Source organism: Entelurus aequoreus, linkage group LG08 (genome assembly GCF_033978785.1).
Source record: "Entelurus aequoreus isolate RoL-2023_Sb linkage group LG08, RoL_Eaeq_v1.1, whole genome shotgun sequence".
In the NCBI taxonomy this organism is placed as follows: domain Eukaryota; kingdom Metazoa; phylum Chordata; class Actinopteri; order Syngnathiformes; family Syngnathidae; genus Entelurus; species Entelurus aequoreus.
The window spans coordinates 8,595,157-8,609,881 of NC_084738.1; the positions used below are offsets into that span (position 1 = coordinate 8,595,157).

At 36.0% G+C, this 14,725-nt stretch overlaps 1 protein-coding gene across 1 annotated transcript in view; it reads right to left on the reverse strand.

Annotated features, from left to right (window-relative positions):
- The window catches only part of LOC133655571 (A disintegrin and metalloproteinase with thrombospondin motifs 14-like), a 125,665-nt gene that overhangs the window by 26,035 nt on the left and 84,905 nt on the right, over positions 1–14,725 (reverse strand). The window contains exon 8 of the mRNA XM_062055849.1: positions 12,221–12,368. Within this exon, the coding sequence (XP_061911833.1) occupies positions 12,221–12,368 (148 nt within the window). The remainder of the gene's footprint in view (positions 1–12,220; positions 12,369–14,725) is intronic.

Here is a 14,725-nt window from a genome sequence, read left to right on the forward strand (position 1 = left end):
ATTTTTGTTATCAATCTTGTTGCATTTTTAAGTGCAAAATCGAAAAGTTTATTACATTTCAGGTTAGGTGTGTCCAATCTTTTTCAAGCGTGGGTCGCTAAAAAGAAACTGAAAGACGCGGGGGCTATTTTGACACATGTTGTACAATAAAGATACTAAAACCAATACAATATAGCTCAATCATTACATGCTAAACTATCTGAACACAACATCCATATGATAGCTTTTTGTTGTCAATTAAAATGCATATTGTACGTAATCTTGCCCTAATTTAAATATTTTCAAGCATAAAAATGGCCAGATAAACTAAAAATACTAATACAATCAGACCGTGATGTTCAGTATTGTGGCCACTGATTGGCTCAGCCTCAGACAGTATTAGTATCATTAGTTTGCTAACTTTTTCCCACATATGCGGTCCCCTCCAAGGTTTCTCATTGCCATCCCATGGGGTTGAGTTTTTTCTTGCCCTGATGTGGGATCTGAGCCAAGGATGTCGTAGTGGCTTGTGCAGCCCTTTGAGACACTCGTGATATAGGGCTATATATGTAAACATTGATTGATTGATTGATTAATTATACAATATCGGTTTTAAATTATATTATTTTTTTGTTTTGTTTTTTAACACATTTTCTTATTACTTATGTTAATTTTTTAACATTATTATGTAACACAACTGAACTACATAATTAGGGATGTCCGATAATGGCTTTTTGCCGATATCCGATATTCCGATATTGTGCAACTCTTTAATTACCGATACCGATATCAACCGATACCGATACTGATATATACAGTTGTGGAATTAACACATTATTATGCCTAATTTGGACAACCAGGTATGGTGAAGATAAGGTCCTTTTTTTTTCAAATTAATAAAATAAAATAAGATAAATAAATTAAAAACATTTTCTTGAATAAAAAAGAAAGTAAAACAATATAAAATCAGTTACATAGAAACTAGTAATTAATGAAAATGAGTAAAATTAACTGTTAAAGGTTAGTACTATTAGTGGACCAGCAGCACGCACAATCATGTGTGCTTACGGACTGTATCCCTTGCAGACTGTATTGATATATATTGATATATAATGTAGGAACCAGAATATTAATAACAGAAAGAAACAACCCTTTTGTGTGAATGAGTGTAAATGGGGGAGGGAGGTTTTTTGGGTTGGTGCACTAATTGTAAGTGTATCTTGTGTTTTTTATGTTGATTTAATAATTTAAAAAAAAAAACGATACCGATAATTAAAAAAACGATACCGATAATTTCCGATATTACATTTTAAAGCATTTATCGGCAGATAATATCGGCCGGCCGATATTATCGGACATCTCTATACATAATGCATCTTACCTGCTTTCTTAATGTGCATTTTGTGGTGGTTTTGAGTTTTTTATTTTTTTTATTATTACAAAATATTTTATACACATTTTTTTTTAAATACTCTGTATTATTATAATATTTCTAATATATTCTCTGATCAAAGTAATAATTTTTTTCATCAAATTTGGCGTGTGCTGGTTAAAATACGAGACTGAAAGCAGTGTTCATGCTAGCAACACAGCAAGCTTGTCAGCCCTGACACCTTTTTGCCTGTGCAACATTATTATGACAAGTCAAATTAAAAAAATAAACACCACCCCCACACGACAAAGCAAAGAACATTGACATTCGTGACATAAAACTCGATCAAGAGGTGTGCAGCGATACTCAGCTTTTTAGTTTGCAGCTTCTTCATGGCCTTGAGAAGAAGACTTTTTTGGCATGCAGCTAAAAAGCAGCAAAAAGGTGGAAGACAGCAGATATGACAAGCCAAAAAGAAGCGAAAAAGATTGAGTTGTTTACTGTAAGCAATTAAAATGAATTGACGTAGCTTTGCTTGCGCTTGACATGAATGCAGAGCAGCTCTTTTGTCCAGGCAGTACTTACAGTATTATATATACAGCCAGGGCATTTCCAAGGATGGACGCACTTCAGCACAATATGGAAGCAAACTGATAATAATGCAGCAGCAGCAACAGCAGCAGTATAACTTAAAGTGAACATACTGTTTTGTTTGAAAGCATTAAAAACATTTTGCAGAATGTAGTAGTTCAGTGGTCCCCAACCTTTTTGTAGTTAAATTAATACGAAGGTGAGACAGTAAATTATTGATTTTCTATGTAACTGTAAGGCTAACTTACATGCTAACTTACCAGAGACGCTTGGGGGGTTGGGGGTATTTAAAAAAAAAAAAAAAAAAAAAAAAAAATTTTTATTTTTTTATTTTTTTTTTACATAATTAAATACAATCATGTGTGCTTACGGACTGTATCCCTGCAGACTGTATTGATCTATATTGATATATAATGTATATATTGTGTTTTTATGTTGATTTCATTAAAAAAAAAAAAAAAAAAAAAAACTTTTTTTTTTTTTTTTTTTTTGAAATTTCTTGTGCGGCCCGGTACCAATCGGTCCGCGGACCGATACCGGGCAGTGGCCCGGTGGTTGGGGACCACTGTAGTAGTCAACAACACTAGAAATGTTTCACCATATTTACTTTCAGTAATTCCTACAACCTAAAGTCCCTTTTTTACGATAAACTTTGAATGAGCTAACGAGCTAGCAAACGATCATTCTGCTCTATTAATGAAACAGTGAGGGAAAATATTCTCTGTTAAGCACATTTTAAAACTAAGTAAAATGGTTTAAAATTACACTGGTTAAATTAATACGAAGGTGAGACAGTAAATTATTGATTTTCTATGTAACTGTAAGGCTAACTTACATGCTAACTTACCAGAGAGCTAACAAACTTAGCTAAAATAATGCAAAGAAAAAAATGTTTTCCTCCAATTTTTTTTCCTTTAGACTGATTTTTTGTCACTTACTAACTGGCCAACAAACTTAACTAGCTAATAATTTCCTTGGCTCACACAACACAGCTCCATCCATCCATCCATCCATTTTCTACCGCTTGTCCCTTTCGGGGTCACGAGAGGGCTGGAGCGTTTCTGTGAATATCAGTTATAAAGTTGAATGAATTCTGAATTAATTCATTTAAATTAATTAAGTCCATTATCTTCACATTTTCAGCGTACTAACTAGCTGACAAATGAACTTATTTTTAAGACAGTAAATTATCGACTGTCCATGTAATTGTAAGGCTAACTTACATGCTAACTTACCAGATAGCTAACAAACTTAGCTAAAATGTTTTCCTCCAATTTTTTTTCCCTTTAGAATATTTTTTGTCACATACTAACTAGCCAACAAACTTAACTAGCTAACTGACTGGATGACTATTCATTTGAATAATTTCCTTAGCTCACACAACACAGCTCAGTCCATCCATCCATCCATCCATCCATTTTCTAGCGCTTGTCCTTTTCGGGGTCGCGAGAGGCCTGGAGCGTTTCTGTGAATATCAGTTATAAAGTTGAATGAATTCTGCAAAAACAGTGCGATAACAACAAAATTATTGTCATCATGCAGCTTTTTGTCGTAACTCACGAGCTAACAAACCAACTGAGGAGCTAGCTACCACACGAACGAGCTAACTGCCAATTTAGTAGGATGTTTACACCGGAGATTACATTATTACTTTATCAGTAATTCATTCCATTATCTTCACATTTTCAGCGCACTAACTAGCTGACAAATGAACTTAATATTTAAAACAGTAAATTATCGACTGTCCATGTAAATTGTAAGGCTAACTTACATGCTAACTTACCAGATAGCTAACAAACTTAGCTAAAATAACGCAAATATTTATTTTTTCTTCCTTTAGACAGATCTTTTGTCACATACTAACTAGCCAACAAACTTAACTTGCTAATAATTTCCTTGGCTCACACAACACAGCTCCATCCATCCATCCATCCATCCATCCATTTCCTACCGCTTGTCCCTTTCCGGGTCGCAAGAGGGCTGGAGCGTTTTTGTGAATATCAGTTATAAAGTTGAATGAATTCTGCAAAAACAGTGCGATAACAACAAAATTATTGTCATCATGCAGCTTTTTGTCGTAAATCACGAGCTAACAAACCAACTGACGAGCTAACTGCCAAATTAGTGGGATGTTTACACCGGAGATTACATTATTAGTTTATCAGTAATTCATTCCATTATCTTCACATTTTCAGCGCACTAACTAGCTGACAAATGAACTTAATATTTAAAACAGTAAATTATCGACTGTCCATGTAAATTGTAAGGCTAACTTACATGCTAACTTACCAGATAGCTAACAAACTTAGCTAAAATAACGCAAATATTTTTTTTTTCTTCCTTTAGACAGATCTTTTGTCACATATTAACTAGCCAACAAACTTAACTTGCTAATAATTTCCTTGGCTCACACAACACAGCTCCATCCATCCATCCATCCATCCATTTCCTACCGCTTGTCCCTTTCCGGGTCGCAAGAGGGCTGGAGCGTTTTTGTGAATATCACTTATAAAGTTGAATGAATTCTGCAAAAACAGTGCGATAACAACAAAATTATTGTCATCATGCAGCTTTTTGTCGTAAATCACGAGCTAACAAACCAACTGACGAGCTAACTGCCAAATTAGTGGGATGTTTACACCGGAGATTACATTATTAGTTTATCAGTAATTCATTCCATTATCTTCACATTTTCAGCGCACTAACTAGCTGACAAATGAACTTAATATTTAAGACAGTGAATTATCGACTGTCCATGTAATTGTAAGGTTAATGTATATGCTAACTTACCAGATAGCTAACAAACTTAGCTAAAATAACGCGAAGAAAAATTTTTTTTTCCTCCAATTTTTTTTCCTTTGGACAGATTTTTTGTCACATACTAACTAGCCAACAAACTTAACTAGCTAACTGACTGGATGACTATTCATTTTAATAATTTCCTTAGCTCACACAACACAGCTCCGTCCATCCATCCATCCATTTTCTACCGCTTGTCCCTTTCGGGGTCGCGAGAGGGCTGGTGCGTTTTTGTGAATATCAGTTATTAAGTTGAATGAATTCTCCCAGAACAGTGCGATAACGACAAAATTATTATCATCATGCAGCTTTTTGTCGTTACTCACAAGCTAACAAATCAACTGACGAGCTAGCTACCACGCGAACGAGCTAACTGCCAAATTAGTGGGATGTTTACACCGGAGATTACATTGTTACTTTATCGGTAAATAATTCCATTATCTTCACATTTTCAGCAACTAACTAGCTGACAAATGAACTGAATATTTAGTTACCTAAGCAAAACACTAAGTAAATTAGCTAGCTGGCTAAATAAGTACCAAAATAATGCGATGTCTGCAACTCTATGAAGGAAAACTGCTCAATTTAAAACAACTCATACCTTTATCTGGTTCTATTTCTGTAACAAACACGCAAATAAATAATAAACTGTTCAGCTGAGATAATAGACTAATATCTAAAACTAAAAAAATAAATAAATAAATAGTGTGACGTTAGCTATTAACAAACAAACAATCCTGACAATATGACTCTAGTGTTTGTGTATTCCAAGAATGTTTCTAGTAATTGTAAAATGAATACAGATCTCCGCGCTAGTAATATTTAGTTACCCAAGCAAAACACGAAGTAAACTAGCCAGCTGGCTAAATAAGTACCCAAATAATGCGATATAAAGGAAAACTGCTCAATTTAAAACAATTCATACCTTTACCTGGTTCTATTTCTGTAACAAACACGCAAACAAATAACAAACTGTTCAGCTGATTTAATAAACTAATATCTAGAACTAAACAAAATAAATAAATAGTGTGACGTTAGCTATTAACAAACAAACAACCTGACAATAAGACTCTAGTGTTTGTGTATTCCAAGAATGTTTCTAGTAATTGTAAAATAAATACAGATCTCTGCGCTAGTAATATTTAGTTACCCAAGCAAAACACGAAGTAAACTAGCTAGCTGGCTAAATAAGTACCCAAATAATGCGATATAAAGGAAAACTGCTCAATTTCAAACAACTCATACCTTTATCTGGTTCTATTTCTGTAACAAACACGCAAACAAATAATAAGCTGTTCAGCTGAGTTAATAGACTAATATCTAAAACTAAAAAAAATAATAAATAAATAAATAGTGTGACGTTAGCTATTAACAAACAAACAACCTGACAATATGACTCTAGTGTTTGTGTATTCCAAGAATGTTTCTGGTAATTGTAAAATAAATACAGATCTCCGCGCTAGTAATATTTAGTTACCTAAGCAAAACATGAAGTAAACTAGCTAGCTGGCTAAATAAGTACCCAAATAATGCGATATAAAAGGAAAACTGCTCAATTTAAAACAACTCATACCTTTATCTGGTTCTATTTCTGTAACAAACACGCAAACAAATAACAAACTGTTCAGCTGATTTAATAAACTAATATCTAGAACTAAACAAAATAAATAAACAGTGTGACGTTAGCTATTAACAAACAAACAAACCTGACAATATGACTCTAGTGTTTGTGTATTCCAAGAATGTTTCTGGTAATTGTAAAATAAATACAGATCTCTGCGCTAGTAACAGAGGTGGGACCAAGTCATTGCTTTGCAAGTCACAAGTAAGTCTCAAGTCTTTGCCCTCAAGTCTCGAGTCAAGTCCCGAGTCAAGACAGGCAAGTCCGAGTCAAGTCCAAAGTCAAGACTGGAAAGTCTCAAGTCAAGTCACAAGTCCTGCATTTTGAGTTTCGAGTCCTTTCAAGTCCTTTTAACCACAGACTAATATTTTTACACAAATTGTGTATGCTTTTAAACCGCTGTATTTATTTATTAAAACATGTGCATTTGAAATAGCAGGAAAAAAAATAGTACTGACATTGCAATTCATAATAGCACTATTAACCAGTCATTTTAATAGTTTAAACAATTTTAAACATTTAACTCATTCCTTTACAGAATAAACACATTTGCAAAAACAAGTGCAACTGTACTTATTTGTACAAAAGTGTTAACATTGTATTTCCATGGCATATTGCATTGTAACTAGTTCCACAGCAGTTTCTATTCTGTTCTTACCTTATCTCATTGATCTCATCTCATACTCTATGTGTGTTGATGTGTGCATACACATGAAAAACATAACAAATACATGAACATAACAATGAACAGAGTTGTACTTTTTAGATGTCAGGGCCCTATGCAATATGTACACATATTCTTAATATAGTATACATTTTAACTGACCTTTATTTGACTATGTTTGTCTTTTTGTAGGTGGCTAAAATATGCGGTGCTGCTGACCGCCGTCTAACGTTATGTTACTGTGTGTGATACATTGACTAACGTAACGTTATGTTTGGTACCTCATGCAACCCTGCTTAAAAAAATCACTTGACAAAAAGTATGAATAAGGTAGCAAACTGCAGTGGACGCAACATATTGCTGTGTTTGAAATGACGTTATAACCATAGACATCTTATAAGTAGACGCAATATTGGTTGCTGTGACGCGAGCAAATTGCATCTTGAAGTGGTGATGAGGAGCCGGCGAGCAGCCTAAACTGATAGTTGACGGGTAGGAAACAAAGATGCCGGGCTGGTGTTCAGCGTTTTCCTGCTCAAATGAGCGGACTGTTGAAAATAGAAATCGGGTGATTACTTTTCACAAGTAAGATTTAACATTAATGTACTATTGGTTGTATTTTATGAAAATAACATTACCACAGAGTTGAGAAGGAGCAAAGATCTTCAATATTTGTATGTGAAAATCACAAATAAATCTTCTGGGGGAGGATGACGACCCTACAGGGGTTTGGTTTACAAACTTTCAGCCCCACCTAAAACAAAATTCACAAGCCGCCACTGATTATGATGCATTCTCATTTTAGGCAAAATATAAGACAATACTTTCTTAACAGTATAATTGTAACAAGGAATAAGTCTTCAAGTAACAATATTCAAATACTAACATTGTTGGGTAAGGCAGCATTTGGTTTTATTCTGAATCCAGTGAAACAGATTGGTGGTTTTAGCTGATATAAAGAGTTTCAGGTGTTTATATAAGTTTAAGTATTTGGCAGACGCTTTTATCCAAAGCGACATACATAAAAAATACATATATAACAATCACTGTAAACATTATCATTTAAGGGAAGAATGTAATACAAAATATCAATACAAAGTGTCAAGACAGAATAAACTCTCTGCTGCTGCAGCAACAGAGATACAGTCTATAAGATATATAGATATCTAATGTATTCATACATTGTTTATGTAGGATATACGCATGTATATATAACGTAATCATATTGTTTCTTCAACTTAAAAATAGCTGACCGTTTTTTTCCCCCTTCTCTGGGCTTATATTCCCAGTTTTGATCTCGGACGTCTGGTCACTTATAGCATATAAGAATATTATATTACTGTTAAGCAAACTATGAATAATAAAACATGTGTCCGTTATCATAGCTACACGTATGACAAAAAAGCGCGTGAAAATGAGTGGTATTCAGTGAGGTAAAATGAATTAAATGCGCTGACAGTTCATTGCTCCTGCCAAATGAATTGCACTGAGTGGAGCGGATCACCACTCCAAGATGGCGGCCCCGCGTCTCGTCTGCGCCAGTAGGCAGTAGCGCTCGATGCTGCGTCTACTTATAAGATGTCTATGGTTATGACGTTAGCAGCGAGTTTACAGCCTCACTGATTTAACTACACAGCAAATAAAAGTCACGTTACTTAGCCAATAAACGTTATCTTACATTCAAAACTTACCCTTCTTTGTGCAACTTCAAATGTCGAACGAAGTTGGAAGTTGTTGCGTCTCCGTCTGTAATATTCGAACTGCGTGATTTGCATACGGCAATTCGTTTTTTGTTGACCAAGTCGTAGTTTTTATACCCGAACGAAACCAACTTTGGTATAAATCTCTCTCACTGCCGCATTGTTTGACAACTCTTGTTCATTGGTTGTCCTGCAATTTGATTGGCTGAATGCTGTGTGATGAAAACAATGTAGATCTAATTTGATTGGCTGTTGTACTGACAGCACACACGCTGATAGACACACACGTACAAAATGAAAGCTACGGAGCGCTCCCAAATAACTTTTTAAGCTTTAGGTTTTGGGGAAAGTAGCAAGTCATGTCAAGTCAAAAGGCTCAAGTCCAAGTGAAGTCACAAGTCATTGATGTTAAAGTCTAAGTCGAGTTGCAAGTCTCTTTACATTTTGTCAAGTCGAGTCTAAAGTCATCAAATTCATGACTCGAGTCTGACTCGAGTCCAAGTCATGTGACTCGAGTCCACACCTCTGGCTAGTAATATCTAGTTACCTAAGCAAAACATGAAGTAAACTAGCTACCTGGCTAAATAAGTACCCAAATAATGCGATATAAAGGAAAACGGCTCAATTTAAAACAACTCATACCTTTATCTGGTTCTATTTCTGTAACAAACACGCAAACAAATAAGATGTTCAGCTGAGTTAATAGACTAATATCTAAAACTAAAAAAAAATTTTTAAAAATAAATAGTGTAACGTTAGCTATTAACAAACAAACAACCTGACAATATGACTCTAGTGTTTGTGTATTCCAAGAATGTTTCTGGTAATTGTAAAATAAATACAGATCTCCACGCTAGCTACCTTGCCAGAAGTTTTTTCATTGATGTAATAGGGGGAATAAATTAAGCCGCAGCGACATTTCATTGGGCTTTCCTTGGCCCGGCGCCACGTTTCTTGGAAGTTCCGTGGGAACTGCTTTAGTAGTTTTTGTGTAATACTGCCAACGTAGTCAAACTTTGACAAGCCCGTGCAATGTCTACTTAAGGAGGACGGGACCCCTTTCCCAAAAATAGTGCTGCCGAGACACTGGAGGGACGCGCCTTGTTGTGACCACAACACGGCCGTCGCCACGGCAACATGCATAGGTGCAACCAGCCCGGCAGGTATAGTCGACTAAATATGACATGTGTGCTTGAAAATATACAAAGAGGTCACGGCCGAGCGTTGAACTTGTGCACAGAGAGGGTTTTGTTCTCTGGGAACATGTTACTAACTCGCTTGCAAGCTAGCGAACTACTTTTTTTTTGCATGTGATGACTAGCTAATCGGCTAACGAACAAGCTAATTCACCTACTGACTGGGTGATGAAGTTTATGTCTGATTCTGCAAACTAGTTAACTATAATTAAACTGTTACCATTTTTGACAAAGTGAAAATAATCCACTTTTATCTACCGTATTTTTCGGACTATAAATCGCAGTTTTTTTCACAGTTTGGCCGGGGGTGCGACTTATACTCAGGAGCGACTTATGTGTCAAGTTATTAACACATTAGCGTAAAATATCAAATAATATTATTTATCTCATTCACGTAAGAGACTAGACGTATAAGATTTCATGGGATTTAGCGATTAGGAGTGACAGATTGTTTGGTAAACGTATAGCATGTTCTATATGTTATAGTTATTTGAATGACTCTTACCATAATATGTTACGTTAACATACCAGGCACCTTCTCAGTTGGTTATTTATGCCTCATATAACGTACACTTATCCAGCCTGTTGTTCACTATTCTTTATTTATTTTAAAATGCCTTTCAAATGTCTATTCTTGGTGTTGGGTTTTATCAAATACATTTCCCCAAAAAATGCGACTTATACTCCACTGCGACTTATATATGTTTTTTCCCTTCTTTATTGTGCATTTTCGGCCGGTGCGACTTATACTCCGGAGCGACTTATACTCCGAAAATACGGTATATATCTTTTGTAGCCAACCGGCTAACTGCTAAATGCCTTACTTGCAAGCTATCTAACTACTTTTTTTTGCATGTCATGACTAGCTAATCGGCTAATGAACGAGCTAATTCACCTACTGACTGGGTGATGAAGTTTATGTCTGATTTTGCAAACTAGTTAACTGTAATTGAACTGTTCCATTTTTGACATAGTGAAAATAATCCACTTTTATCTACATATTTTTGAAGCCAACTAGCTAACTGCTAACTCATTGTTTTTTTCTGCAGCTTTTGTGGAAATCGGATCCACACTTTCTGCAGTTTTGTTATCACAACAAATGCGCAGACTATCTTGGAAGCTCGCTAGCTAACTATATAAAGTAGTTCGGCAAAAAAGTTCTAATAGAAAACTTAGAAAGCTAACTAAATTCAAGCTTTTCATAATTAGCTCAAGTGTCAATCCACTACATTGTTTCGTGAGGAACTGTTTTAAAATTGTTGTTTTACTGTAATAACTAACTACCGGTAGATATCTATTTGGCTAATAGTGTGAAGTTTATTAAGTAAACATTTTATATTTATACCATAAAACATTTATTGAAATATTGATACATATCTCTCAAGCTAAAATACTAGCTAAAAAACAAACTGCCTGTCGCAAATACAATTGTACCATTTTACCATATTTTTGGTTTAATTCTACTAACTAGCTATTCAACCAGATAATTTTGCTTCTACTATTTTTAATGAAAACAATCAACATGTTTATTCAGATTGTTTTCCATGGCTAACTAGCTAGCTAACATGCTCAGTGGCCTTGTGGTTAGAGTGTCTGCCCTGAGGTCGGTAGGCCGTGAGTTCAAACCCCGGCCGAGTCATACCAAAGACTATAAAAATGGGACCCATTACCTCCCTGCTTGGCACTCGGCATCAAGGGTTGGAATTGGGGTTGAAGTCACCAAAATGATTCCCGAGCACGGCCACCGCTGCTACTCACTGCTCCCCTCACCTCCCAGGGGGTGGAACAAGCGGATGTGTCGAACGCAGAGAGTAATTTCACCACACCTAGTGGTAATTTAATTTGGTTAACATACTAGCTGACCAACTAACAGTCTTGCTTACTTTGTTAATGTCATTTTTGCTTCTTGTAATATGCAAAAATGAATTCCCTGTCAGTTTTGTTCTCTCTGAACATGTATGAACTCATCCTGTTGACATACATGTAGCATTAGCATCACAGTACTTTATTTTGAAATCATTATAGCGCATGAAAAAGGTCTGATTTTTCTCTACATGCCAAAAAGGCCCCTTCAAAAATCAATTTTTCATGTCCAAGAGGGGGCGTCAATGTCCCACAGGCAATGTTCCGGAGGGCCGCCTGCTAAATGTTTTTTGGTTTTTTTTATGCTGGCGGCCTCCCGCTGCCATTGTGAAGTCTTACCTGGGCAAAGACTGGAACCCCTTTGAGAACGGAAGCAGAATAGAGCACTCAGTCTGCACAGGCCTCGATCGAGAGAGAATACAGTACCTTGCATACCTGCGGGACCAAAATCTTGCCTTGTGAGGAAGATGGCGTGATCGTGGTACTCGGCGTGGTCGGGGTCGCCGCGCTGCTGCGTGTTGGCCCACCGGCACACCTGCTCCAGGCTGCGGGATGGGTTGCCACGCTCGATCAGGCTGATGGACTACAAAAAAAATACAGAAAAAGATCACTTTTCCACCACTTCAGTCGGGCACCCTTTAAGTTGCCCTTTTAAAACATTTTTATTTAACCTTTATTCAACCAGGAAAGTCCAATTGAGATTAAAAAAAACTATTTTTCAAGGGATTGCTGGCCAAGAGGCAGCAAAAGATACAGTTACATATAGTGCTGTCCCGATACCAATATTTTAGTACCGGTACCGGTACCTAAATGTATTTCTATACTTTTCGGTATTTTTCTAAATAAGGCGGACTACAAAAAAATTGCATTATTGGCTTTATTTTAACAAAAAAATATTACGGTACATTCAGTGTTTCAATTTTGTCCTTAAATAAAATAGTGAACATACAAGACAACTTGTCTTTTAGTAGTAAGTAAGCAAACATGGGCTCCTCATTTTTTTCTGCTGACGTATGCAGCAACATATTGTGTCATTTATCATTCTATTATTTTGTCAAAATTATGAGGGACAAACTGTAAAAATCGATTATTAATCCACTTGTTCATTTACCGTTAATATCTGCTTACTTTCTCTTTTGACATGTTCTAACTACACTTCTGCTCAAATGTAATAATCACTTATTCTTCTGTTGTTTGGATACTTTACATTAGTTTTGGATGATACCACAAATTTGGGTATCGATCCGATACCAAGTAGTTACAGGATCATACATTGGTCATATTCAAAGTCCTCATGTGTCCAGGGACGTGTTTCCTGAGTTTATAAACATAATATGAATTTCTAAAAAAGGAAAAAATATCGATGTAATCATAGTAGTATCGACTAGATACGCTATTGTACTTGGTATCATTACAGTGGATGTCAGGTGTAGATCCACCCATGGCATTTGTTTACATTCAGGGTGCTAGCTTGCGGCTAGCTATCGTATCCTCTTACGGTGTGTAGTGAAGCATGTTTAGCTATTCCTCGTCCTGCAGGGATGATACTTGTAAGAAACTCACTTTATTCGTCGCCATGGAGACGAGGATTAGTGATTTAGAAGTAGCTAAAACACTGCCGACTGCAATGGACGTTCGCCGCTAGCTCGCTAGCCATGTTTTAAAGCGCCTCTTCCTGAGGGTGTTTCAGTGTTATAACTTCAATTTTATCTTTAGTTTTTAGGCCAAAATGCGTCCGTTCTCCCTTTTCTGTCTACACACTGTGTCTGCTTGTAAGTACTCCAGGATTGTGCGCTGCCGAACATGCTCCTCTGCTCGCAAGACCAGCAATGTCATAACGTGACGTTGCAACGTCATTCCCCGGGAACCAGTACTTTTCAAACAGAGTATGGTACATTTTTGATTCATTAGTACCGTGATACTATACCAGTACCGGTATACCGTACAACCCTAGTTACATAAAAATACATGTCATACACATCAAGAAAAACAGTTAATTTAAAAACGTCATCTCAAGTGCTCTCAATCGGGACTTAAAAGCATTCAATGAAATAAGTTCAGTTAATTTCCAGTCTTTTTTAGCAACATGTTCCATGTAAGAGGAGCAGCGTAAACAAAAGCCCTTTTTCCCCAGTTCTGGGGAAAATGGAAAAATGAGCAACAAATGATCTTTTCAACGCAAAAAATAAGAGTCAACACTCCTCCTGGAGGAGGGCAGTAGACCCAGCATTGCCTTATAAATAAAAGTATACCAATGATCCAGCCTCCCGGAGGACAAAGAAGGCCATCCCACTCGAGAATACAACTCACAATGATAGGTCAAGGCCCTACAGTTAGTTGTACCATACAGTGTCAACCCTATGTAGGCATGGAGCGGAGGCATTCATGTTCAGGTCTCCATTGTCTAAAAGAGATATGAATGTTGCAGTGACAAAAATGATTTCGAAAGTAAAAGCCCAATATGAGTTTAAGTTTTTTTTTCACAAGATGGTCTATATGGGGCTTGAAAGTCAGAGTCAACCAGCAAAATACAGAGGTATTTAATAATATGTAAATATTCCCTATATGTTACAGTGTTTCCCATAAACTGCCAAGATACCTGTGGCGGTGGGGGCGTGGCTATGGGCGTGGCCACCATGACATAATCAAGTAATTTGCATAGTTTACTACAATGATATGATTTTCTCTAGAAAGGCTCAAAAAATGTATACTTACTAATTAATAATAACAGTTTTGTTTTAAACGTCCATCCATCCATCCACCCATTTTACAATATAATTACAACACTTTATGTACATATTTATATACAGATTTGAACAATAAATTATTCACTGAAATATATTTATTAATTGTGGTTCTTACAAAAAATATATCTTATAAAATATGAAAGCTAAAATGTCTCTTAAAGCTATGCCCCTTTAATTAGTGCATACTAAATAA